At 57.0% G+C, this 27,215-nt stretch overlaps 1 protein-coding gene across 5 annotated transcripts in view; it reads left to right on the top strand.

The window, feature by feature from the left end:
• LOC105491065 (phosphatidylethanolamine N-methyltransferase) overlaps positions 1-26,747 on the top strand; it is an 86,773-nt gene extending 60,026 nt beyond the window's left edge. For 4 of the 5 annotated variants that reach the window (XM_011757199.3, XM_011757201.3, XM_011757200.3 and 1 more), the window contains exons 3-7: positions 9,536-9,651; positions 19,608-19,753; positions 22,688-22,799; positions 26,017-26,091; positions 26,463-26,747. In XM_011757199.3, coding sequence (XP_011755501.2) covers positions 9,536-9,651; positions 19,608-19,753; positions 22,688-22,799; positions 26,017-26,091; positions 26,463-26,520 — 507 coding nt within the window. In that variant the 3' untranslated portion in view covers positions 26,521-26,747. Of the gene's footprint in view, positions 1-9,535; positions 9,652-19,607; positions 19,754-22,687; positions 22,800-24,561; positions 24,569-25,142; positions 25,167-26,016; positions 26,092-26,462 lie in introns of those variants that run through there. The other variant, XM_071082426.1, reaches the window with a different exon arrangement.
• The last annotated feature ends 468 nt before the right edge of the window (positions 26,748-27,215 follow it).

The raw sequence follows: 27,215 nt of genomic DNA, 5'->3' as shown, positions 1-27,215 counted from the left end.
ATTTTTCATGTATGAGATTATGTTATCTGTGGATAGAGTTGTTTTACTTATTTTTTTTCAATCTGCATGCCTTTATTTCATTTTCTTGCCCAATTGCCCTGGCTAAAACCTCTAGTACAAAGTTGAATTGCAGTGGTAAGAGTGAATGTCCTTTCACTGTCTTGTTGCTGAGTTTAGGGGGAAGACATCCAGTCTTTCACCATTAAGTATGACGTTAGCTCTGGATTTTTCTGCCCATTGAAAAAAATTGAACTTTTTGTTTTCTTATTATCAAGTTTAAAGAGTTCTGTATATATTTTTGATATAAGTCCCTCAAGAAGTACATGCTTTGCCAGTATTTTCTGCCAGTCTGTGGCTGATCCTTTCATTCTATCAAGAATGTCTTTTGAAGAGAAGTTTAAAAAGTTTGATGAATTTCAAGTTATCACGTTTTCTTTTATGAATCATGCTTTTCATATTTTGCCTAAGAAATCATCATATAATCCAAGATCATAAAGATTCTCTCTAGTCTATTTTCTTCTAAACATTTTAGAAGGCTTTATATATTTAGATTGATATATTTATATATAGATTTAGGTTTATATTTCTATTTATAGTCCATCTTGAATTCATTTTTATATTTTTTCTGAGTTATGGATTGAAGTTCACTTTTTTTTTTGGCATATGATAGCCAATTGTTCCAGTGGCATCTGTGGAAATGTCCTTTCTCCACTGAACTGCGTTAGCACTTTGTCAGACATCTCAAAATCTGGTTGTGTTAGTTCCACTTTGTCCTTTTATTTCAAAGTATTCTAAGTTTTTTGTATTTTCATATCCATCTATTTGTGGTTTCCATCTGATTTTTGACATAGACAATTATTGTTGTCTCTGAATAAAGACAATCCTAACGAGACGGACTGAGATCCTGTCTTATAAAAAAGATTAAAAAAACAATTTCACCCGTAATGCGTTAGTGTCCTAGCAACCTCAGCATGTCCGCCTTTAGCCAGCTGGGGAGCTTCAAGTGTTTCTTAGTGTTCTTCTGGCGTTTCCACCTTGTCTTTCATAGCTTTCAGTCTCAGGTTCAACATCTTCTGTTCCCAGAGTAGATTGGAATTGGCCTTTAAACAAGGAGCGCTGGTTATTTTTAGTGGAAAATGATATTTGGAGACCACAATTTGAATGCTAGGGTGCTCACTGTTCCAGGCCTCTCTAGGAAAAATGAATTTTGTTTTATTTTTTTTGAGATGGAGTCTCGGTCTGTCACCCAGGCTGGAGTATAGTGGCGCGATCTTGGCTCACTGCAAGCTCCGCCTCCCGGGTTCAAGCAATTCTCTTACCTCAGCCTCCCAAGTAGCTGGGACTACAGGTGCCCACCACCACGCCCGGCTAATTTTTTGTAATGGAAAAATGAATTTGCTAGAAATAGAAATAAATCATGAGTTCATACCAATATTTCCATTTCAGAAGTTTTTGTTCAACCTTTTATTTTTTTTATTTTTTTTTTGAGACTGAGTCTGGCTCTGTTGCCCAGGCTGGAGTACAGTGGCCGGATCTCAGCTCACTGCAAGCTCCACCTCCCGGGTTTACGCCATTCTCCTGCCTCAGCCTCCAGAGTAGCTGGGACCACAGGCGCTCGCCACTTCGCCCGGCTAGTTTTTTGTATTTTTTTAGTAGAGATGGGGTTTCACCGTGTTAGCCAGGATGGTCTCGATCTCCTGACCTCGTGATCCGCCCGTCTCGGCCTCCCAAAGTGCTGGGATTACAGGCTTGAGCCACCGTGCCCGGCCTGTTCAACCTTTTAATTTCATTTTTGTACCACTTTTCTCTTATAGGAAGCTTGGATCCTAAATACAGTAACATAATTAATGTGTATATAGCCAAAATAATAATATCTGTATTCTTAAATATTTTATGACCAACAATAGCTTTACTCGATGCAATCTAGAGTCTTTCTGGGTTCTTTTGTCCTCAGGTTGTGCAGCAGGAGGGAGGATTACTCAAAATACTATGTTTCAAAATCACTTGAAACTTCTTATCTGTGTTTTTACCAGGTTCATTGATTGAGTTTTTGGATTTCTAGTAGTTCCTTTGTTCTTACTCTTTTTATTTTTTTTGGAGATGGAGTCTCTCTGTCACCCAGGCTGGAGTGCAATGGTGCCATCTCAGCTCACTGCAACCTCTGCCTCCCAGGTTCAAGGGATTCTTCCACCTCAGCTTCCCAAGTAGCTGGGATTACAGGCACCTGCCATCATGTCCGGCTAATTTTTGTATGTTTGTAGAGACAGGGTTTCACCATGTTGGTCAAGCTGGTCTTGAACTCCTGACCTCAGGTGATCTGCCTGCCTTGGCTTCCCAAAGTGCTGGGATTACAGGTGTGAGCCACCGCGCCCACACTGTTCTTACTCTTAATTATGCAAAACATTTACATGGTTCCATAGTCAATAAAGGACATTTGTAAATGTCTGGCATGTCTCCTCCCTCACCTGTAGGTAATCATTTTGATCAGTTTTGGGTTTGTCCTTCCCGTTTCTTTTTGAAAATGTAAGCAAGTGCTGTGTGTGTATCTCCCCGCAGCCCCTCTTCATTTTCTTATACAACAGGTTGGGTGCACCTTCTTCTGCACCTGCTTTTTTACTTAATAAATATATCCTGGAGCTCACACCATAGCAATAGATAGAAATCTTCCTCCTTCCTTTCTCCAAGGAGCCCTTCTCCAGCGTGGGGCTGTAGCGCAGTTCATTCAGCCCCTCCCCCTGCCAGTGGACACTGGGGTGGGTTCCATCTTTATAGGATGCTATAGGTAGAGCTGGAGCTAGAATTTAAACTCAGAGCCCATGTTCCTATTGCTGTTTTTCCTGCGCTATGCGGACCGTCCTAATGGAGGAGCCGGGGAGCAAAGCGGAGTGAAGAGGTTGAACGTGAGCACTGAGGCTGGGGGAGGCGAGCGTCCCCCACGGTGCCATGGCCCCTCCAGTGTGAAACTGGATCATGCCGCTTTGCTGGGGCCTCAGGTGCAGGTTGTCTGGAAGTGGGCAGCTGGTGCTGGGACCTGCTCTCTGGCACTGCAGTGAAAAGTGCACCCACCGCAGGGCGAGAGCTTGGGTGTACCTTGGACAGGGATTGATTCACTGGACTAGCTGGTGGAGCGGGCAGGTCTGTTGACCCGTTGGGCTCGCCAACATTGTCCAACAGACAATGACTGTTGGAGACCTTGGGCAGGCGGTGTCACGTGGAAGGGCAGTTGAGCCACGTGCTGTGGGACGCTTTGGATGCTGCCCTGAGCTGCCGCTGGTCCTGTGTCCTGGAGAGGCCCTGGCCCAGGTTCAGTGGCACTGGCCAGATTGGGGCAGATCTGAAAGGAGCCAGGGCTGTGCACACCTGGCAGGGCAGGTGGAGCTGGGTGTTGGGAAGGGCAGGTGTGATCCAGGTCATGGGGCTGGCTGGGCCTAGCACGTGCAGAGCAGAGAGGGCTGACATGGTGCAACCTGGGAGAGCTGCCTGTTCATACACACACTTGCTCACTGGCCCAGGGCCTGCCTAGCTGGCAGCTCTTGGAAGCACCAGCTCCTCCCCAGCATCCATTACCAATGCGAAGCACTAGCCCTTTGCTTGGGGCATTCTAGATCCCCAGGTGCCCAGGCTGGGAGCCCTGGGCCAGCTGGTGGGGGTCGTGGCTGTGGAATCCAGATGTGACCTACCACTGCAGCTGGGTGTTAGGCGGATTTAGCCAGGGAAGGACGAGGTGGGAGAGAAGGAGCTTCTGAGAGTCAGTCAAGGGCTGGCCGCAGAGGGAGAGAGAGGCCTGGCAGCTGGCGAGCCCATGTGGCACAGTTCTGTCTGCCTGTCCTCTCCTTAGGGACACTGCTTCACAACAGACTTTCCTCATCAGCTTTGCTGGGGCCCATCAGGCCAATAGCTCGGTCTTATGCCTTTTGACTCTCACCCTTTTGCACACTCCAAAACAAAACAAACAGCAGCACGGCCATGCCCCCACACGCCGTGCTGTAGACATCGCTCCAGGCATTTCATGGGCAGGAATTCGCTTAATCCGCACAGCAACTCTGTGACGCAGTAGAGAGTATTATTAGCTCCATTTTACAGATCAGGAAACAGGCAGAGAGAGGGGAAATAACCTGCCAAAACTGCAAGTAGAGGAGCCGGTGTTTGAGCCCAGAACCCGGCACTGGGAACCGTCAGCTGCCCTGCTGGGCACTGGGGTGGACACTCGCCCATCAGTCCTTCAATGAGTGTGAAGGAGCCATGTCTCACTTCAAAGTGGGATTTAAAAAATCTACAGGCCAGGAGCTGTGGCTCACGCCTGTAATCCCAGCACTTTGGGAGGCAGAGGCAGGCGGCTCACGAAGTCAGGAGATCGAGACCATCCTGGCTAACATGGCGAAACCCCACCTGTACCAAAAATACAAACAAAAATTAGCCAGGCATGGTGGCGGGCGCCTGTAGTCCCAATTACTCAGGAGGCTGAGACAAGACACTGGCGTGAACCTAGGAGGCAAAGCTTGCAGTGAGCTGAGTTTGCGCTACTGCATTCTAGCCTGGGTGACAGAGCAAGACTCCATCTCAGAAACAAAAACAAAACCAGAAAAAACTCTACCCTCGCTGAGCATGGTGGCTCATGCCTGTAATCCCAGCACTTTGAGAGGCCGAGGCGGGCGGATCGCCTGAGGTCGGGAGTTTGAGACCAGCCTGACCAACATGGAGAAAACCCGTCTCTACTAAAGATACAAAATTAGCCGGGCATGGTGGCGCATGCCTGTAATCCCAGCTACTTGGGAGGCTGAGGCAGGAGAATCGCTTGAACCCGGTAGGTGGAGGTTGTAGTGAGCCGAGATCGCACTCCAGCCTGGGCAACGAGAACAAAACTCCATCTGAAAACAAAAACAAAAATAAAAAAACTCTGCTTTCTGCGGCCTCACTTCAAGGATGCGTAGGAAATTTGAGGCCAATGGGAAGTTTCTAGAAAAGGGTCTTGTCCCAGAAGGGGGTCCTGCTTCTTGGGCCCTCACTGCATAGCTGGACTGGTGCAGGCCCTGCAGGCTGGGAGGCTGTGCTCATTGCCAAGATTTGGGAAGCCTTGGCTTTTATGTGAAAAACGCTGAGTGTTTAATTGTTGATCCAAATATTTTAAACATGCTATGAGTTTCAGCAGGATACATCTAGTCTGCCAGTTACAACCTCTGAGTCCAAGGACACCAAGAATAGTGCCCTGGAAAGGGCAGGGAAGAAGCATGGTCCTGGCCTGGAGACGGAGGCCGGAGCTGCCACCTCAGGCCAGACAGGCACCACGGGCATGTGCATGGGCAGAGGTGGTTCCCATCTGAGTGGGACCCAGAAGGAAATCAGACCCAGTCCCTGCTCTGAGCCATGAATAGGGGGAGAGACGGGCACTCTCACATGCCCTGGGCCACATGCCAGGGCCGGGAGTCTTTCATCCCTCACCTGCTCTGCCCCTCCCACCACGCTGGCTCGGGGATCAGGGTGGGGGGTACTGTCCATCCCGTTTTTCGTACTTTGCAGGTAACTCAGTTGAGGTAGCGGACAGCTGAGTGATTTGCCTATGAAGTGCTGTCGGCTTTGGCGAACGTCAAGGCCAGGATGGTGTCCCTGGGTCTCGACCCCATCCCTGTTTTCCTCCCACTCCACTTGCCTTGGACCTGTCTCTTCTGCCCTAGGGTAGAGGCTGTGGGTGAGATTTGCAAAAAAAGAAAAGGAGCCGGCATTTAGGGAGGAGACCGGTGTGTTCCAGAGCTCAGCTGGGGACTCCTTGCCCGGGTGTGGGAGGGGCTGGGCTACTGAATGGAGCAAACACATACCCAGGGCCTGGTTGCATTAGGGTTCCAGGTCAACAGCACAGACTGTTTTAGGATTAAAAGCAGTCCCATGGGACAGCTTGCCCCAAAACATGGTTTGCTTGTTTGTTTGTTTGTTGTTTGATACGGAGTCTCGCTCTGTCGCCCAGGCTGGAATGCAGTGGCGCGATCTCGGTTCACTGCAATCTCCGCCTCCAGGGTTCAAGTGGTTCTTCTGCCTCAGCCTCCCGAGTAGCTGAGACTACAGGTGCCTGCCACTGCACCCAGCTAATTTTTGTATTTTTAGTAGAGACGGGGTTTCACCACGTTGGCCCGGCTGGTCTCAAACTCCTGACCTCATGATCCTCCCGCCTCGGCCTCCCAAAGTGCTGGGATTAACAGACGTGAGCCACTGCGCCCAGCCAGTTTATTGTTTATCTGAAGCTTACATTTACCTGGAGGGTCCTGGCAGCCCCGGGGAGAGGGAATTTGAGCCAGGGGCGTGAAGTGTTGGGCAAATGAATCCCCACTCTAGGATTCTGGAAACGTAGAAGACAGGCAAAAACCAGGAGCAGTGATAGCAGAGCGCCGGGCCACACTGCTGCCCACTAAGGGCTCACATGCATGGCCCTGGGAGGCGATTGCGTCCTGCACCCGCCTATTGTTGGATGAAATGAGCAGCTGGGCTCCCAGAGAGGGCACGGTGGTGCTGCCAGGCAGGGAAGGAAGTTCTGGGAGTCCTGCTGGCTGCTGGTTTATCAATCGCCTCGGAATAATAGCCCCATCGAATACCAGCCCGCCGGGAGGCAAGGCGTGGTTTCCTCTTTTTCTTTTCCACATGGGTTAGTCTTGCTTGATGCTTTTCTGTTGTCGTTAGATTGTTCTGAAAGCTCATTTAGCATTGGCCCTTTCCGAGGCTATGGGACAGGTGTGGCCTGGCTCTGTTGGGGGAGGGGTGCTGTATGGGAGGCCGAGGATGGCAGAGAGAGCCCTTGAAGGGAAGGTTTTTGTTGTTTGTGCTTTTGTTTTTTGTGATGGAGTCTTGCTCTGTTGCCAGGCTGGAGTGCAGCGGCGCCATCTCGGCTCACTGCAAGCTCCACCTCCCGGGTTCAAGCGATTCTTCTGCTTCAGCCACCCGAGTAGCTGGAACTATAGATGCATGCCACCATGCCCGGCTAATTTTTGTATTTTTAGTAGAGACGGGGTTTCACCGTATTAGCCAGGATGGTCTGGATCTCTTGACCTCGTGACCCACCTGCCTTGGCTTCCCAAAGTGCTGGGATTACAGGCGTGAGCACCACGCCCGGCCGGAAAGGTATTTCTTTATCGTTAGGGAAATGCAGACCAAAGCCACCTGATACCCACTCGGATGGCTACAAAAATTTTTTTTTTCTTTTCTTTTTTTTTTTGAGACAGGGTCTTGCTCTGTCTTCAGGCTGGGGTACAGTGGTGTGCCATCTTGGCTTACTGCAGCCTCGACTCAGGCAATCTTCCGGCTAATTTAATTTTTTTTTTTTTTTGGAGAGACAGGGTCTCACTATGTCTCCCAGGCTGGTCTTGAGCTCCTGAGCTCACGCAATCCTCCTACCTCAGCCTCCCAAAGTGCTGGGATTATAGGTGTGAGCCACCATGCTCAGTGTCCTCCCTGCCGCCGAAGGCTATAATTTTTAAAAACGGAAAATAACTGGTGTTGGGGAGGATGTGGAGAAACTAGAATCTTCATGCGTTGCTGGTGGGGCTGGAAAATGGGGCAGCCACTGTGGCAAACAGTTTCGTAGCTCTTCAATAAATAGATTTACCATGTGACCCAGCAATTCCACTCCTAGGTGTACACCTGAGAGCAAGAAAACACACATCCACAAAACACTTGGGCACGATTGTTCCTAGCAAGTGCCTGAATGTTGCTTGGCTTTAGCTTTGGTCACTGTGAACAATGCTGCTAACGCAAAACCCAAGTGTCCATCAGCTGCTGAACTGGTGGACAAAATCTTTATATACTGGAGTTGTATTCAACCGTAAGAGGGAATGAAGTACATTTATGCGCTGTGGCACGGACGAACCTTGAGAACATTACATAAAGTCAGAGCAGCCAGACACAAAAGACCGTGTAGCGTGTGATTCAGTTTATATGAAACGTCCAGAATAGGCGAATCCATAGAGACAGAAATCGGTGAGTGGTTGCCAGGGGCCGACAGAGGGGGGCTGAGGAGGGACTGCTGATGGGGTCGGGGTTTTTACTTGGGGTGATGAAATGTTCTGGACTTGAACCGTGGTGATGGTTGCACAGCTAAAAACCACTTTGAGTTTTATCTCAAAATTGAAACAAAACAAAACAAAGCAGGCTGTGGTCCTAGGCCCCGCAGCGCTCTCTGCAGGCTGCTTCTCTTCTGCCTCCACCCCCGACCCACACATTCCCAGCAAAGTCACCGCAGCCCCCTCCTCACCCCTGCAGCACGCATTCCTTCCTCCTTTTGAGCTTCCCACAGAGTCAGCAGCGGCCACCTGCTGAGACCTGGCCTAGGGCCTGCTTACCTTCTGGGAGAATTGGCTGCAGTGCCAACAGCTGGTTGAGGGGAAGGCCCCGGAGCTACCTCCTTCACCTCTCCTTCCTGTAAACTTTGGCGTGCCCCCCACCCCACCATCCGCTGCTCCCTGGCCTGCCACTGCCAAGGAGCTCTGAGGACAGGGGCCAGGGCTGGCCGGAGGACTCACTAGGAAGCCACCTCCTGGGAGTCAGCGGCCTTGACGAAATCATTGCTAATCACTCTCCCACTGCAACTGCGGGGAAAGGCAGGTCCACTTGGGAAGTGGAGCAGGCAGCAGTCATCGCTGGGGCTGGGGTGGAGATAGGTGGCTGGGAGCAGGCCCCTAAGGCTCTTTCTGTGCACACACAGGTGCCTGTTCTGGGCCCACAGGCAACTTGCTCACGTACCTAGAGCCCAGCGCCTGACTCCAGGCTGCAATGTTTGTCTTCTTGCATCCTCCTTGCCCCCTCCGCTTCTCTCCGTTCCTTCCTCAGAGTGCTGGGCCAGGCCCAGGGGATGACCAGCTCAGGACTGTGGAAACAGCAGAGAGGCAGGAAGAGCTCCCTTCTCTCCACTGTTGGTGGCTAGATGTTGAGATTCCAGATGTGATTGGTTTGAAAAAAATAAAGTAAAAGGATTCTGAGGCTACAAGTCACTGTTTGAAAGTCTGTGCCTTGGGAAGAGCACTTGGGCAGAGGGAGGAGGCTGAGGGCTTTGCTTCGCTTTGCTTTGCGCCTGTGATGGACGCTTGGTGAGGCCCGCAGCGGGAATGTGGGCCTGTGCTCTGAAGGCCGCGTGCTCCTGCAGCCCTGGGCTCCTCTGGTAGTTCCGCTGGGGCCCTTTTAGAGTCTGTGGGAGGCACTCAGCAGCTCCCAGCTAGGGCCTGAGGTCAGACCCCGTGTGTCTGCCCAGGGACAGTCTTCTCAGCCAGACGTCTCTTTCTGCCTCTTGGTGGGCTCATGGCTGTGTCTGGTTGAAGGGTTGTTTCCAGAAGGACCTTGTTGTCGGTCCAGATGAACGGAACAAGTATGAAAATCCCTGTGGAACTGGCTCTAGGGCAGATAATGGGTGGCTGGGCTGCATGTGGTTGTTGCTCCTGTGTAATTATTCTTCTTCAAAAATAGGGGCTTTGGAGACTGGGAAACAGAGAGAGGCATGTTCACCCCCACCCTGGAGTCTCCCCAGCAAACATCTCGCTCTTGTTCTCTGCCCATGGTTTAGGTTGCACGATGGGAACACAAGACCCGCAAGCTGAGCAGGGCCTTCGGGTCCCCCTACCTGGCCTGCTACTCCCTGAGCGTCACCATCCTGCTCTTGAACTTCCTGCGCTCACACTGGTAAGCACAGCCCCCTCACTGGGGAGCCACAACCCCTGGGCTAGCAGGAGGGCTGCTACTGGTGGTACTTCGTCCCTCACCATGCGGGAGCCTTGTGTCTGAGCACGCAGGGGTCAGCTCTCAGAGCCACCTGCCACAGTGAGCCACCCTACCCTTCCCAGTCGTTTAGACTCTGGCCAGCAGAGGAGCCCCAGTGACCTCAGGAATGGGGGTATGTGAATGGGGGACAGGGGACAATGCCTGGGTGGTCCCAAGGTCACATCCCAGCCTCTGCCATGCAGCCAATGCTGTTTTAGGAGGCTCCTCCAGGAAGCGCCCAGTCAGAAGGTAGATGCCAGGTTGGGAGCCCTCAGGGGTCAGGCCTGACCGTCTCATCAGTTTAGGCTTGAACCAGCATCAGAAAGCTGCTTTGAGGCCAGGTGCGATGGCTCACACCTGTAATCCTAGCACTTTGGGAGGCCAAGGTGGGTGGATCACCTGAGGTCAGGAGTTCAACACCACGCTGGCCAACATGGTGAAACTTGGTCTCTACTAAAAATACAAAAATTAGCCGGGCATGGTGGTGCACGCCTGTAGTCCCAGCTACTTGGGAGGCTGAGGCAGGAGAATTGCTTGAACCTGAGAGGCGGAGGTTGCAGTGAGCCGAGATTGCACCACTGCACTCCAGCCTGGACGACAGAGTGAGACTCTGTCTCAAATTTTTTTAAAAAAAGAAAGCTTCTTTGCCCATCTCTGGACTTGGGACAGGCCCCTTCCTGCTGTCAAATGAAAAGGTCAGAGAAGAGGAACTGGAACTAGGTGATGAGGCCCAGCCCAGCCCACTGCACTTGGAAGTGAATTTGTCTGCCCAGACACCAGGCTAGACAAGGCCCACCTGCGTGGACTGTGATGGCCGCAGGTGACCTGGGGATGCAGGCTGTGCAAGGCAAGCTGCCCCATCTCTGGGCCCTGGTCTCACCTCCCACAGTACCCTGAGAATCGTTGCACACGGCAGCTCATGGACTAAACATGGACCAAGTGGTGCTTCAAAAAATGAGAAACTGTCTGCACCAGAGAGAATCCCCATTTTTGACTTGTCGAGACAGACCAGAAGCTCTGTGTGTGCCTGGCCACACCCCACATGGAGCACTCACTGGGGCCGAGGCACAGCTGCCCCTTTGGATGGGGTGCGTGCGGCCTGGCTCTCCCCATGGCCCCATCTTCCTCGGACCAGCCTGGCCTGCAGGCACTGGGTGCGCACAGGAAGGGGCCTGCAGATGCTCCATGCCGGCACGTGCGGAGCCGGGGCAGGCCTGGCTGGTGGTCAGGCCCCTCGCACACTCACCGAGGGTGGCCCAGGCCTTCCCCCTCTGTGGCCAGGTGCCCTTGCTGCCTTCCCATCCTTGTTGTGGGCTTGGCCACAGGAATGTGGCTGAGCAGTGTGGTCAGGGTCCTACTGAGGTCAGCCTTCTGCGCTGAACCCCTGGCTCCTGGCCTTTGCTTCTTGGCCCTTTGGGCCGGGGCTGCCGGTCGTCTCTAGGCCTGGGTGGGTATCCCAGGGTCTTGGTCCTCAGAGGGGTGGGTCCCCTGGCACCTGCCCTGGGTTGAATGATGTGAAGAGGCTTTCCCAGAGAGGGCTTTTCACCCCTCAGAGGGCAAGGGGTTTGGTCCAAGGCACTGCCTCGGGGCCTCGGGGTCTGCCTGCGTGCTCACAAGCGCCTAGGCTATCCGGCCCCAGGAACATTTTCACATTCGTAGCCTCTGGGTAGAGAAGAGTCCCATTGTGCAGATGGAGGAAGTGAGGCTTGTTAAGAAGCAATGGTTTGCCTGAGGTTTTACAGCTCAGGGAGCGCTGACCAGCATCTGAGAACAGATCAGCAGTGACTTAGGGAGAAAAGATTCCATCCATGTAGGCCAGAGGAACCTGGCAGGCACTGGCACCACCCAGGCTGGGTTATGGGAGTGGGACATCAGGGTACGGGAGATGGGTCCCTTTCCTACCCCTGCTGCCTCTTGGGCCACCGGCAGAGTATCCCTCCTTACCCGGGGTGGGGCCCTGGCTTCATCGGCAGGACAGGCGGGGGTCTGTGCCTTCCAGCCCCCAGACACCCACACTCCCAGTGGCCAGGAGGGAGTGGGCTAGTGCTGGCCGACTGAACACTTGGAGCTCGGAGCCCCCTACAGGAGCGGCAAGGCTGAGGACGGGTAGAGGGCTGCAGAGGGTTGAGACTCAGCCCAGGGCTGGCAGGCTGAGCTGTTCCACCACCCCTGTTCCCCAGAGCATGCTGGGACCACCATCAGGGCTGGCACAAAGCAGGAGGAGTGGGCTGGAGCCCACAGCGCTCACAGCTCCAGGGGCAGCTAGGCCAGGCCAGGTGACTGCCCAGAAACACCAGCCAGTGCTACAAGGCAGCTGCCTCGATCGAGCCCCTCCTGCCGACCCTGCCCCTGGGAGCTGCTCTGAGTCTGCTGACTTCTGACTTCCTGCCCAATCCCATCTTGTGCTAGAAACCCCAGAGGCGGCCGGGTGCGGTGGCTCAAGCCTGTAATCCCAGCACTTTGGGAGGCCGAGACGGGCGGATCACGAGGTCAGGAGATCAAGACCATCCCGGCTAACACGGTGAAACCCCGTCTCTACTAAAAAAAAAATACAAAAAACTAGCCGGGTGAGGTGGCGGGTGCCTGTAGTCCCAGCCACTCCAGAGGCTGAGGCAAGAGAATGGCGTAAACCCGGGAGGCGGAGCTTGCAGTGAGCTGAGATCCGGCCACTGCACTCCAGCCTGGGTGACAGAGCAAGACTCCGTCTCAAAAAAAAAAAAAAAAAAAGAAACCCCAGAGGCTTCCTTGAGCGCTCCCCATCACCTCCCTGCTGGTGCAGCAGCACAGCCTGTGATCTACCTGACCCTGGAGGTCCGCCCCCGTCATCCACCCCTTTTCAAGGCAGAGAGTACAGGGCCCTGGCAGGGGTCAGCCTTCCTCCTCCAGGCCCCAGCCTAGTGCTGCATGTACCTAGGAGACCAGGGGGACAGGCCCACTCACAGCCCAACTCCAGGCGTATAGACGGCAGCAAAGCACTGTCTGGTTTGTTCTTGGATCCCAGGCCCTGGGAGTCCTCCTGGGGTAGCTGGAGGAAGTCAGCTTCTTACAGATGGTGGCTCCCAGCTTTCCCTCCTCTCCAGACCTCTCATATCAGTGTTGGCCTCGCCTGGCGTCTGCCTGGCCAACAGGGCCGTGACTTTCGGTTGGACTAGCCACTCCTGGATTTTGGGGAGGAGAGAAAGGATGTCCCAGGCTGCTGCAGGACTGCTTTTCTCCTCTCACCTTTTGGGTTGAAAGGCAGAGGCGTGCCATGGTCCTTACTCTCTCCCCCACTGTCCTTCCCCTCCAGGCCCCTGCCTACACCCTGTCCTGCCGTGCCCCTGCTGCACGCACTGCTGACCCATCCTTCCTGCCCACACCTGCCAGTGAGGCACGCAGGTGGTAGGTGCTGGGGCTGGACCGGGCTCTGGGGCCAGGCTCTGACAGGACCCTCAGGACCAGCTCCTGCACCCCCACACCCCCACACCCTTTCCCATGCATGCATCGCTTCAGTGGCTGCCTAGAGATGGGTATTCTTTTTTGTGCAGTAGAATAGACATAACATAAAATTAGCCGCTTGAACCATTTTAAGCTTTACAGTTCAGTGACATTTAGCAGCTTCCCGATGTCGTGCAGTCCTTCCTCCTGACTAGTTTTGGAGCTTTTTCTTTACCCTATACACCTGGAGCAGTCACCTCCCGCCCCCCAGCTCCTGGCAGCACTCATCTGCTTTCTGTCCTCATGGGTGTGCCTGTTCTGGGCCTTTGGGGTGTGGCATCCTTTCTCCATGGGAGATGGCAAGCTTCGTGGGTCCAGGCTGTGCTCGAAAGCCTCTGTACCCAGCAGAAGTCGGGTGGTGGGCGGAGAACACAGGCATGTGCTTGAGCCAAGCCTGGATCATGGCCGGTGGGTCTGAGAGGCCACCAGCAGCTGACCTGCCAGCAGGTCCCAGGGGAGAGCAGGCCACTGTGTTAGCAGGTCCGCACCAGCGGTGCATCCAGAGGTGGTCAGGGGAGGCCTGGGGCAGGATGAGCCACTGCGATCTGGAAGCAGATGTGCTCCATGCAGTCCCGAGGGGGCCATTAGCACAGACCTGTTTGCTCTGGTTGTGGACTGTGGATGGGGAGGAAGGCTGATGGACTCCAGGGCACTTGTTGAAGTTCCTTGCCTGAGCTGCCTGCTGCACAGCTGAACTTGGCCAGCCTTGGCTGGAGCGCTACCCTCTGATGAGCCACAGGGCTGGTCTCGAGAAAGCCCATGGGGGCGGGCGAGGAGTGGATGGCCAGGCAGGGCCCGACTGGGCTTCACAGGACTGGGCTGCAGCCCTTCCTCCCCCCTGGCGGTGGGAGGAGACAGCCAAGCTTGTTAGAGCATCAACGAGCTCCTGGTGTCGTTCACCAGTCACAGGACGGAACTGTATTCCAGTGTACATCAGAATTGCCTGGAGTCTCCCAGGGCTCCCTCTGGGTCTTCTGAGGGGAGAAGCTCCTGTGTGCTCTGGTGTGGCGGGCACAGCCGGGCTGGGAAGCTGCATCCTGGCCTCAGAGTGTGGCTGTCAATCAGGAATCTTCCTCGACCTGGAGGTGCTCCCAGGCTGGGCAAGGAGGCAACTGGAGGGGCAGGGTGATCTCTGGAAGGTGGTCTGGGTGGGTGGGGTGCAGGCAGAGCCCTGGCTGAAGAAGTGTGGTGACCAAGGCCTGGAGGAGTGAGCTGGCTCTTCAGATGGCTGGGTGGGGCCCGTGAGTCCCGGGAGAGGGCGGCCCCCACTCAGGCTGGGCAGCAGGGGCAGGGCAGGTGGGGACACACCTCAGCATTCTGTATACTAGAGGCCATGGGGCAGGCGCAACCCTGTGGGACACCAGAGTCACCCTAGAGCCCCTCTCCCCCAGGGAAGTCTATTTTCAAAAACTCCCTGATGATTCTGAGGCCAGGCCCTTGGGGACTATGGCCCTGGAGGAGGCTGGCACACGTGGCCCTCTGTCCCAGTGACCACATGTCCTGGTCACTGCTGCATGCATCCCAGTGCCTGGCTAGACCTGCTCCAGGATGTGGTCAGGACAGGCCAGGGGTCTAGTGGGTGCATGAAGGAGGGAGGGCATGGAGCCGACGGGACAGTTTGCTTCCGATGGAGTGATGGAGGGCTGGGCGTGTGCAGCGTTCCACGGCAGAAAAGAGCGACTCCTGCCATCTTGGCAGAACAGGCCAGAATTTTTAAAGAGTGTGCACTGGGAAGCCAAGTGTATTAGTTTCCTTTTGCTGTGTAGCAAATTCCCACAAACTTAGCGGCTTAAACCACACAAACATACTATGTGACAGTTTCTGTGGCCAGGAGGCTGGATGGGGGGCGGGGTCTTTGCTCGGGGATTCCCCAGGCTGGAATCAAGGTGCCTGCTGGGTGTGAGCTCACCCGAGGCGGGGTCCTCCACGCTTTCGGGTTGCTGGCAGGACTCGGGTCCTTGAGGCCCAGCTCCTGGTGGCCTCCCCGCAGCACAGAAGGCAGCTCTGCGGCTTTGGCTTTGGGTCTCTCTGGCTTCTAGACCCTTTCGGAAAGGCCTACCCAGGGTCACCTCCCTTTTGATTAACTCAAGGCCAACTGATCAGGACCTGAATTCTATTTGTGAAATCCCTTCACCAGAGTGATTCCCTCAGGGCAGGTGCCTGGAGTAGCCATTGGGCGGGATCCATGCAGGCAGCTGGAGAGTAAGGGGTGGGAGGGGCACTTAGGACAGGGAACCTGGGCACAAGGGGCCCCAGCTGCTGGGAAGGAAGGAGGGAAAGGGGCTGCAGTTCAGCAAGAGTGGGGCCCAGGCCCTGGTAGACCAGACCAGGCCAGCACCTGAGGGGCTGCAGCTGGGAAGGAGGGAAGAGGCACCCTCCCCATCCCCAAAGCACACGCCACCAGGAAGTCTGGAAGGAGAATGGGTGTCAGCCCAGGATTCCTGGGTGCTAGGGGTGCTGGGATACTGCTGTCTGTTGTCCTTGGCCTGCCCGTGAGGCTTGAGCCTGTCCCACTGTTTACAGGTCGTGAGGAGGCAGGAGAGCCGTCCTGCCCCTCCTGCTTTCTACCATCTGTTTCCGTGTTGGTAAAACAAGACAGACTCTCTCTCAGCTATTGATGGGTTTTGGAAACACTTTGGAAAGGTGACGTGTTATTCAAATGCTCAGAATTAGTGCAACGTCAAAGCCCGGAATTCAAGCCCCTTGATGGTTTCGGGGGTTGCATATTAGATGAACATTTTTTTTTTTTGTTTTAGTAGTTACATGCTTATTTTAATATGTCTTGGAAAAGAAATGAGCCCATCAGAGGACTCATTTCATGGCTAGCGTCGTGTAGCTGAGACGGAGTGGAAAGAGCGAGTCACTCCAAGCCTGGGTGAAGGATGTGGAATACACGGCACTCAGGCCACACGTGGATGTGGATGACGTTGCAGAGACACCCCAGGATGATCAAAGTCAGAGAAGTGTTTCTGGTCGGCTGCAGACAGAAACGGGACAGGCCTGTCCTGGGTGGGGCCATGTGCCTGTGGCCTGGTGTGTAGCCCAGGACTCCCAGCTAGGGGCAGGGTGGGGATACTGAGGGCAGCGATGCCCCCTCCCCACCTCCACCCCAGGGTTTCCGGGATTTTATGGGAGCAGAGTGCAGACAGCCTCAAATCACATTAATGACTGAAGGTTCCATCCAGGTCTTAAAAATAGAACCCAAGGCAAATGAATGCATCTCCGTTCCCCACCCCCAGTGCGGAAAACTTCCAAGGGAAATTGCGTCCTATTACCTCATTCTGTTAGGGAGCTTGTGGTCACAGAGCTACTCATCCATCCACTAATTTTCCCTGTGGAATGGACGGACTGTGCTTTCCTGGCTTAATGGAGGAGCTAGAACACTGTCGATTGCCTAATCGGGGCCGTGAGATTCCAGTAAACCTGGAATCTAGAATCAGAGTGTATTTGACTGGGTAAGGGGCCACTTGGTGAGAACGCCAGGGAGGAGCTCAGCCCAGTTCCTCTGCTGACTCTGAGCAAACGACCCACAGAGCACTGTGCCAGGAGCCAGCCCAGGCTGTCATCTCAGAGAAAGGAAAGGAAAGGCCCCAGGACTGGGGCCATAGGCGGGGGAGCAGCTGGAGGACTGGGGGTCAGGTCTGGGGCAGATCTGGGGCCTCTTCCACCCGCTCCCTGGTCCCAGATCTGCCTTCATCAGGAATCTGCTTCCAGACAGATCTGATTTTCCTACTGAGCCACGCCCCCAGGGAAGCTGGGCCCTGAACACGCTGGGCTTTGGGCTGGGCCGCACCAGAGGGAGGAAGTTCGCTTTCATCTGCTGCCTGCTTGTGTGATGCAGATGAATTCTGGCAGAGGAACCCTGAGCATGGGGTGTGGACCCAGGCCCTGGCTCGGGTCTCCGCAGGAAGGGGTAAGAGCGACAGGGTCTCCCTCCAGAGTGACCCTCCCGCGTCCTCAGGCCTGGCCTCCTCGCCCTCCCCCTATTGCAGCACGGGATGGGTCTCCCTGGTTCTGCATTTTCCACAGCAGGCAGAGTGCATTCCAAACCCTGCCGGGCCGAGGCCTGCACCTGGCGGGCTCCTTCAAGCCTTCCCTGCTCCATGCCCTGCCCCAGACTCTAAGGCACAGCTCCCTGCTGTTTCCGCTTTCTGGAATGCTCTCCTCTGTTCACCCCTCCCCACCCCCGTCTGTTTTCTAGTCCCCACTGCAGTGGCAGCCAAGGAGCCAGATGCTTGCAGGGGAGCCATGCTCCTGAGCAGGGCCGGCACCCTTCCTTTCCCTCCCACTCCACCATCTGCAGGCAGGAGAGTGGAGGGTGCCAGGCAGGGGAGAAGGTGTGCCTGGATCGTGGCACCACACTGGGTGTGCGTGTGGCCACCTTACTCCATGGCAGCCCGTGACCCTGAGCCAATCCCAGAGGCTCGGCCTGGAGCTGCAGAGTGACCCTGAGCCCCGGGCAGCAGCAGGATCAGGGCAGGGCACTGGTGGGTGGAGAGCTGAGGGTGTGGGCAGCATGACCGGCAGTGGGTTTGCCCTGACCCCCGAATGCCGCTGTTTGACAGGTCGATGTGCCCACCTCTGCCACCGGGTCCTGGTGGCTTTGTCCACAGGCCCTTTTCCCTTTTGCCCTGGCTCCTTCTCTGCTCTGGGGGATGGGAGGAGGAGGAAGGAGCAGCTGCTGCTTCTCTCCAGTCGATGAATAGGCACTAAATGTCCGTTCTGTGGCCCGGGCCAAGTGCCGGGGGGACATGCAGGGAAGGAGGAGCAGCTTCTGTTCCCCAGGAGCTTCCAGTCCAGCTGGAGGAAGGAGTTCCAGGGAGGCATAAAGATATGCCTGTATGTCCTCAGCTCAGCATAAGGAGGGTCACAGCAATCTGAATTCACCAATGAATGGAATGGGTGGATGAAGATGGGGGCTTCAATCTGCTTGAAAGAGCCTGGCAAAGACACCTCATGGTGGATGGATGGATGGTTGTGTGGGCAGACAGAGGCTACATTGATGGATGGAGGGATGGATAGATGGACAGATGGATGGATGTGTGGGTGCACAGAGGATAGATTGATGGAGGAAGGATGGGTGGGTGGGTGGGTGGATGGTGAGCTGGCCCTGCTGGGAGATGCCATCCAGACTGAGTGTAAAAGGCGCTGCCCTGCGTGAGGCAGCAGATCTCCATGTCTCTTCTGTGTTGTGATTATTGCGAGCATGGGAAGTGCATGTTTGGTCACACATATCTGTGCTCCCACACACAGCCTTTCCTGTGAGTGTGCCTCTCATCCAGCACCCAGGGCCCCCTTCCCACCAGCGCCCGCTCCCCTGTGGTGAGGCCCGGGTGCATCAGCACATACCTAGCCCCTGTGTCCTCCCTGCACCAGGCCCTCAGTCCTCTGGAGCCAACTGGAGAACCTGAGCCTCTAGACCCACTGCTATCATAGTCACCCCCTTTTGGTCATGCCACTTCCTTTTTTTTTTTCTCTCTCTTTTCTTTTGAGACTGAATCTCGCTCTATTGGCCAGGCTGGAGTGCAGTGGTATGCAAACTCTGCCTCCCAGATTCAAGCGATTCTTGTGCCCCAGCCTCCCGAGTAGCTGGGATTCCAGGTGCCTACCACCACGCCCAGCTAATTTTTGTATTTTTGGTAGAGACAGGGTTTCACCATATTGGCCAGGCTAGTCTTGAACTCCTGACCTCAGGTGATCCACAGGTCTCGGCCTCCCAAAGTGCTGGAATTACAGGCATGAGCCACCGCACCCAGCCCCCACTACCTTTTAACAAGGCCTTCAGTGGTTTGGCCCCAGAGGGAGCCTGGTGGGGGAATTCAGGTGTGGAGGAGGACATAAAGGGCCCCCAAAGTGCCTTTAAATGCAAGTCAAGCCACCCAGGATGTGGCCAGACCTGCAGGGACTGTGGAAGTGGAGTCCCCAGCACAGAGCATGCCCCAGGCCTCAGGGCACTGAGTCTGTTGGGGAATGGGACACCTGGGCCTGCCCTGCAACCTGGCACCTGCGTCTTTTCTGAGCCTCACTTTTCTCCATAGTATGAGTTGCTCATTGGACAGGATGAGAGTTTGCAAGCTGGTGGCCTTTGGGCTGAATCCAGCCTGCTCACCTGCAGCGTCTAAAGTGCTTTTCATGAATTGTCTATTTCTGGAAATTAGGACACTTCACATATGAGTCAGGACCTCTGGCTTCTCTTGAAAAAATTTAAATATCTGGCAGGCCTGGGCCCCTCCCTGTTGCTGTCACCCCCTCTCCCGGGTGGACCGGACCCCACCTGCTGCCTGCCTGACCTGGCAGCCCTGGGCTGGCTGCTCTCTGAGGTTCCCTGGGGAGAGGGCGAGAAGGTGAGGATGGCCTCCTTCTGGGCCATGACATCCTCCCTCTCCGTCCCCTGCCCGCAGCTTCACGCAGGCCATGCTGAGCCAGCCCAAGATGGAGAGCCTGGATACCCCCGCGGCCTACAGCCTGGGCCTTGCGCTCCTGGGACTGGGCGTCGTGCTCGTGCTCTCCAGCTTCTTTGCACTGGGGTTCACTGGAACCTTCCTAGGTAAGACCCTGAGGGCTGGGGTGACCCTGAGCAGGCCCACTGGAGCCCTAGGGAGCAGCAAGGCCAGGTGGCTGCGGTCCTGCCGTCTATGACATCAGTGGGAGTGCTGGGGCCCTGCTCCATCAGGGCGTCTTCCCTTCAGGCCTGGCTTGTCCATGGTAGAACAGGAGGCTGGGCTCCAACAGCAACTCTTACCCCAGGGTGCTGAGCAGCTGCCTTCGTGGGGAGTGAAGACAGCTCCCGGCTGCTTCTCTCCAGCTAACGAAGATGCGCTCAACACCCGTTCTGGGACTCCCTGAGTCCAGCGCCACACCAGCTCCCTCTTGCAGAAGGCTCTCAGGCCCTATTGCACAGAAGCCCGAGGTGGTGGTGAGTCAGCCACCTCCCCGGCAGCTCCCGGCATGCGTGGCTCTCAGGCCGGGCAGGCTTGTGGTTGGTGCTGTGTTTGGCCGCAGGCAGGGCTGGCGTCGGTCTGGGGAGAGATGAGGGGTGGAGGCACCTTATCCCTTCTCCATTCCCCTCTGCCTGTGGCTGAGGTGCTTTCAGGCTGTGAGCCCAGTGCTGGCCTGGCCAGACGCCCACCAATGACCCTCATGATGGCAGCAACTTCCAGCTCCTTGCAAGCTGGGAAAGAAAAGCAGCCATGGGAAAGGCAGTAGGGATGGGGGTGGGAGAGGAGATGGGGGCAGCGGTGGGGGACAAGAGGGGGCCTTCGAAACCTGGAAGGAGAGAAGAAGGCAGCCCCTGTCCAAGGGGAGCCCCTCCCAGTGAGCAGGGAGTTGGCCCAGCGGGGTGTTGCCCACTCTCCGTCATGGGTGGGAAGACCCACGTCTTCCTCCCCGCCAGCCATGGCCAGTGCAGGAGCTTGGCAGGTCACTCGGCTTCAGTGGCCTCAGTGGCCTCCTGGGACCAACAGTGTCCTGAGGAGCTCCCGGGCCCGCCTGCCACCCCCATCCTTAGATGCTGGCTGCAGCTTCTTGGGCCCAGCCCCCAGGGCACCGTGGGCTGTCACAGGGCACTCCAAGTTCTCAAGGAGCCTGTGCTCGGCCGCAGGGGACATCCGAGGGAGGAAGGGGCATCTGTGGGTGCAGCATTCTGGATCGCCCATGACCAGGCCTCTCTGGGACTGTCAGGGGCACCCACAGGTGGTTCACTGCTTCCTGCGCAGGCAGGAGCTGTAGGGAGTTTGGTCTAGGAAGGGGGGCAGCAGCCAGGAGCGTCTGCATGTGCCTGGTGGGGGCAGGTGTGGGCAGGTAGAAAGAGGAAAAGGCCTTGGTGCAAGGAGAGGGAGATTGAGGGCAGAGTGGTGGGCGGCTGGAGGCGGGGGAGCAGCTGGACTGGCCGCACAGGTGCTGTCGGTCGGGACAGGGCTGGAGGGTGAGCCGAGGCCTTGAAGGCCATGCAAGGGGTTGAAGCTCCATCCCCAGAGAGGTGGGAGCCACAGAGGGGGTCCCCGCAAGGAAGAGGTTGGACTGATGGAGCCAGGATCAGCTGTGGGGCTCAGGAGCTGTGGAGGGCCCTTCCAGGATGTGGGGGTGGTGAGAGCCACACGGGAGGGGCTCTGGGCTGTGCAGTCAGGTCCTGTGGGAGACCAGCGGCAGGGGCCCTCCAGCGGTTAGGGTGTGGGTGGATCTGGACAGGGAGGGCTGCAGGCAGCGTAGGGAGAGCCAGGATGGTGGGTGGAGCCCCTCGGCAGTGGAAGAACAAGCTGGGGGGCCCTGAACAGTCAGAGGGAGGGAAGGAGCCCACAAACACCAGTGGCCACAGACTCCTGGCGGCGCTGCCAGCAGACATGGCCTAGAAACGCCGAGGGCCAGCAGCGCGGGATGTAGACAAAGGTGGCCACTTCCCCCTGTGACTCAGCCCGAATTGGGTTTCTGTGCCATCTACCCACACCCTGCTGCCCCGCTTCCTGCTTCCTGGGAAGAAAGAACTTCCCAGTGGTCCTGGGCCCTGCCCCGTGTCCCCAGACGGTGACGCAGCTCCTGGACCCCTCCTGCCTATGCTGCCCATTGTCAGGCAGCTGCCCTACTTTCCACCTCGGATGAAGCTCCATTGTCCTCCTGGAGGAGACACAAATTAGGAGTTTCTGGGGACAGAAGGCTGGGAGGAACAAAGCCGCACCCTTTATGGAGCGGTTACTCTGTGTCCAGTGGGACCATCCTCTGTAGGCCTGGGACAGATCCTGTGACTATGACACCGGCCGCTGCTTATGGCTCAGAGCAGTCCTGCCGGGGGATGCCTTGTGGCCATGCGACTGACGGGTGCATGGCTGGCCTGTCTGGAACAGGCTGTCCAGTAGTCACCCTCTCTCCACTGGGTCTAGCTCCTCTGGGCAGCTGGGTGGGAAAACAATAATACCAGGGCTGACCTCCCAGAGCGACAGGAGGCGTGCCGTGGCCAGGCCCTGGTGCCAGGGCCATGCAGCCGGGGGCGTGGAGCAGAGCAGCCCTTAGCAACCAGCTGAGGCCCCCAGAGGGAGAGGAACTCACTAGAGTGAGGCAGAGCGGGAGGTAGGTCAGGAAGAGGAAGGGTCTGCATAAAGAGGCGCCATGAGCAGAGGGAGAAGGGCCTGAGGAGGAACTGAGCTCTCTGTACAGAGAGCAGGGAAAGGCATCGCAGGGGAGGGAACAGCGTGTGCGAGCCTGGAAGAAGAGGAAGGCCAGCGTGGCTGGGTCAGAGTGCACAAGAAAAGGAGCAGTGGGGCAGGGGCGGTGCTCAGCACCTCAGTCCTTGGGCCCCACGCCCTCTGCTGTCTGTGTGCCTGGTGGGTCCCTCTGACTCTGTCCATTGTTGAACCCCGTGGAGCCTCCTGGAGTGCAGGGCCCTGTCTCACCTGCAGGTCCCGCCACAGCCCGCTCTGGGGCCTTCCTCCGTGATGGTGTGGCCAGGGCTGATGAACAGCCGAGGGACCCTGCCTTGCCTCATCCACAGGTGATTACTTCGGGATCCTCAAGGAGGCGAGAGTGACCATGTTCCCCTTCAACATCCTGGACAACCCCATGTACTGGGGAAGCACAGCCAACTACCTGGGCTGGGCCATCATGTGAGTACCAGGCTTGCTGCCCCTCTGCCCCGCTGGCCACCTCCCGGGGAGGAGCTGGTGCAGCTCAGGACGCGGGGGCCAGGGCCCCTGGAGAAAGAGGAAGAATGTGTCATTTGCGGGGGCCTAGGGCGCCCTGGTTCTCCCTTTCTCAGAAGCATCTTATCTATAGTAACAGAAAGCACATCCCAGAACAGGGTGGCCAGCTTCTCCAAGAGGGCTGGAGTGTGGAGGTTCAAAGGCCGCAGGCAGGTCACAGCCGCTCAGCCCTGGTCCTGCCGCGCAAAACAGCTGCGGACGCAGGAAAACGGATGCGCGTGTTCGGCGCCAGCACAGCTCCACTTACAGACATTGAAGCCTAAATTTCAGATCATTTTCACGTGTCATGAAACATTCTTTTGATCCTTTTGCTTTTAACTATTTAAAAATTTAACAGGTGTTCTTGGCCCGTAGGCTGTAGTTTGCAGACCCCTGTGCCGGGACATCAGGGCTGGGACCACCCGAGCCATCTTCCCTGCAGGAGGGGGCAGCCAGAGCCACCAGGGCCCACCTCACCCGCAGCTGACAGAACTGCCTGTGCCCCCATAGCCTCTGCCCATGTGGCAGGCACCCCTTCCCACAGAGGGGACCCCGTGCCATGAGGGAAGCCTGGAAGTGCTGTCGGCCTCAGCCAGGTACAGGCACTGACAAGGTGTGGGGACGTGCTCCCGCAGGGGGGTCAGAGGGCCTGCAGTCAAGGATGGCACAGTGGGAGCTGCCCTGGGCTTCACACCCATCCCCCACCCTGGCAGTTCTAGTTTAGCCATTTTCTTGCATAGAAGGGTTTTTTTGGCAGACACTGTTCCACTGCTTTTGTTTAACGCTTGAAAACCACTGGCCTAGAATTTACAGGTTCTCCCCAGGACCTGAGGGGCCAAAGGATCCCAAAGGAGTGAATTGTAAATGGTGAATGTCAAGAGCAAGGTGTTGCCTCCTGGCTCCCCGCCCTCAGCGGCTGGGACGGTAGCAGCTGGGGTTGGAGAGAGCAGAAGCTAGAAGAGGGGCTGTGGGTCTGGCTGGGACCCACCCCGCGTCCAGGCCAGGCAGTCCCCAGGGTCACCTCCCACCTGCCTTCTAGCCTGGGCCCTCTGCCCGGACTCAGACAGTGTGATCCTGAGGCCCAGACTATGTGCCCCCAGGCTCACCCGCCCATGGAGCACCCCCACTGGGTCCACAGGGTGAGCCCAGACTCAATTGCCTCTACCCAGGTCGTCCCTGCAGGCTTAGGGTTCCCAACACACCTGGCCCCCTGTCTCCTCCGTGTGCACACACACATGCACGTATGCACACACATGCACGTATGCACACACCCATGCACGTATGCACACACATGCACGTATGCACACACACATGCACGTATGCACACACACATGCACGTATGCACACACATGCACGTATGCACTTACACGCTGTTCCCTCGCCTAGAACCCTCCCACTTATGCCCCTTGTCGGTCCTTCCAAACCCAACGTGAGGTGTCCCCTCCTGCAAGAATCCCTCCCTGACACCCCCACCTTCGGTGCCTCCCCAGTGGCTTAGTGTCCCCAGCAGTGCCTTGTGCCCTGGAGTGAGAGTCACCCTTGGGCTCGGGACACACAAGCCGCCTCCAGAGGACATCAGCCACGCGGTGTGCTGGGAGATGGCATCAATGGTCCAGGAGCTCATTAGAGATGAGCCATTACCTGGCCAGACGCTGACACAGCAGGGACCCCCGCAGGCCTCCCACAGCCCATCTGTCTCTCACCTGCCAGGGCCCCAGAGATGGGCCTTCCAGGTGTCTGAGCTCCCTGGCATGTAGGACCCCGGCAGGCCATGTGGCAGTGAGCCCGATGCCAGAGCACAGATGGCAGACGTGGTGGCCTGACTGTGAGGGACAGGTGGGCCTCCTGCTTCATGTTGTGCAAGCGGGGGCTCCTGTCCCCCTCAGGTGCCCACAATGGGGTCGCTGCTGGATGCCAGCCCTGGGGATGAAGCCTGGGCTTGGATCTTTGCTGTCCTTAAACTGCCCTGCCCCCTGCAGCTCCCAGACAGGCAGACCAGTGTGAGGTCCAGGGGTGGAAGGCAGTGGGCAGGGCAGAGGGTCCCCGCAGGGGCCACAGGTGCCCTCCAGCCCTCACCTTGATCCAGCCCTACCTGGGGTTCTTGTGATGGTTTGTCTGGGGAGGGGGCAACTTGGCACAGAGGCAGCCAAGGAGGGTGCAGCCCCTGGCCCAGGCCTGCCCATGCGCCCTCTGTGCCTGCCAGGCAACTCCTTTCCTCCCTCTTTCCCTCCCTCTCTCTCTCCCTCCCTCCCTCCTCCCCGGCAGCAGCCTGCGGGAGCTGTGGGATCAGAGGTAACTATAGAAATAGATTGGGGGACAGCTTGACGGCAGCTATTTCTGGAAACCTGAGGCAGCTGCGCCCAGGCTCCTCGGTGCCGTCACTGACGAGCTGCCGCTGCTCACTGGTGTGGCGGGGTCAGGAGCTGGTCACCAGCAGAGAGCTCCTGGCGATGCTCCATCCAGCCTTGGGCCTGCTGCACACTCTGCCTTGGGCCTCCCATCCTCTGGGCCGGGGCAAGCAGGGGGTTCCTGGGCATGGGGCTGCTGTCCCACCACCTGGGAGAGCCCAAGCTGGGCTCGATGTTGAGGGCTGGGTGGGGCAGCAGCTCCTAAGCCCCCTTCCCCACAGCCAGATCCTCCCAGGGCGTGGCTATGGGGCTGCACCTGTGGCTGGGGGCTGGGGGCTCAGGGTGGACCAAACTGGCTTTGGGGAACCCTGGACCCATTTCTAGAAAACAGCCTTTGTTCCTCAGAGCATGGTTTCTGGGGGACAGTGGAGCACTTTGCCCCGGAACCTCCTCCTATGCGGGACGAACAGCCCTAGCCACTGGGACTCTTCTGCCTGGGGCTGCGTCTCTAGCTCTGGGCTGGGGGCTAGAGACCCGGAAAGAGTGAGCAGGCCCCACCCGGAGGGAACCCAGCCAGGACAGACAGGCAGACGATGATGATAAATGGATCAGGACCGAGAACATGGGGACCCCACTCAGGAAGGGGCAGTGCTGCCTGGGCTTGGTCGGCCCAAGTGGCCCTAGCGTCAGCCGGAAGACGCGGGTCACAGCAGGAAGGGCCAGCCTGGGCAGGAGGGCAGTGGCCCTGAGAGACCCTGGCTCCAGCCAGGCCTAACCTGCCTCTCTCCCTGCAGGCACGCCAGCCCCACGGGCCTGCTCCTGACAGTGCTGGTGGCCCTCACCTACATGGTGGCCCTCCTGTATGAAGAGTGAGTAGCGGCTGCGGCGGGTGGGGGCGTGGCTGCCCGGCTGGCCCTGTCTCTCCTTCTAGAACCTTTCTTTGTGGCCAGGGCAGGCTCAGGACAGGCTGCCATCAGCCAGGCCCACTCCAGGGCTCCCAGGTCAGAGCGGCCACAGCAGCTTACAGTGCGGCCTGCAGGACCCAGCAGGCAGCCGGCCCCTCTCCCCTCCCCCCTGCTCTCTGAAGGCTCCAAGTCAGTGCCACCCCAGCGGCGCTGGCGGATGAAGGGGATCCTGGTCCCACTGGGACACCCTCAGGCTGGTGGAGGCGGGGCTCTGGTGTGGGCAGTGGGTCACCCCCAGGACCTGCTGACTGAAGCCTCTCCCCGCTGCCCGGCAGGCCCTTCACCGCTGAGATCTACCGGCAGAAAGCCTCCGGGCCCCACAAGAGGAGCTGATTGAGCTGCAACAGCTTTGCTGAAGGCCTGGCCGGCCTCCTGGCCTGCCCCAAGTGCCAGGCCCTGCGCAGGGTGAGAATGGTGCCTGCCGCTCAGGGCTCGCCCCCGGCGTGGGCTGCTCCAGTGCCTTGGAACCTGCTGCCTTGGGGACCCTGGACATGCCGACATGTGGCCATTGAGCTCCAACTCACACATTCCCATTCACCAATAAAGGCACCCTGACCCCAGCATCTACTCCAGCCTCTGTCTGTCTGCGTGGAGAAGGAGCAGGCCTCGGGCATGAGCATCAGGTCCAATAGCTCCCGGGCCAGGCTGGCCCCAGCCTTTCTCTCTCTGACATCTCAGAGCTGGGAGGCGGGCACCTCTCTCCAGGCCTCCAAAGGAGGTACTTAAGCGGCATCAGGGGCTCACCTGGCCATGGCCATGGTTTCACCCCCAGGAGACTTGGTGTCTTGTGTCACCTGCTCCCACGCTCCCCCCCAGCACACCCAAGACAGCCCCTCTCTGCCTCTTGCCTTGGAGGATCCAGCCCCATGTCCGTCGGCGTGAGGGTGGAGAGGTGTGGTCACGTTGTCCTTGGCCACCCCAGTCTAGCTGGGCAGATGACACTGTCATTCCTAAATGAATGGCCTTGCGCTGACCAGCATCTGGACGCACGCTGGGCGCCCTCTGTGTCTGTATGGGGCGGAGGTGGG

Source organism: Macaca nemestrina, chromosome 17, assembly GCF_043159975.1.
Source record: "Macaca nemestrina isolate mMacNem1 chromosome 17, mMacNem.hap1, whole genome shotgun sequence".
Lineage (NCBI taxonomy): Eukaryota > Metazoa > Chordata > Mammalia > Primates > Cercopithecidae > Macaca > Macaca nemestrina.
Note: the sequence above shows the minus strand (reverse complement) of the source record. Positions and strands in the feature narration are given on the sequence as shown.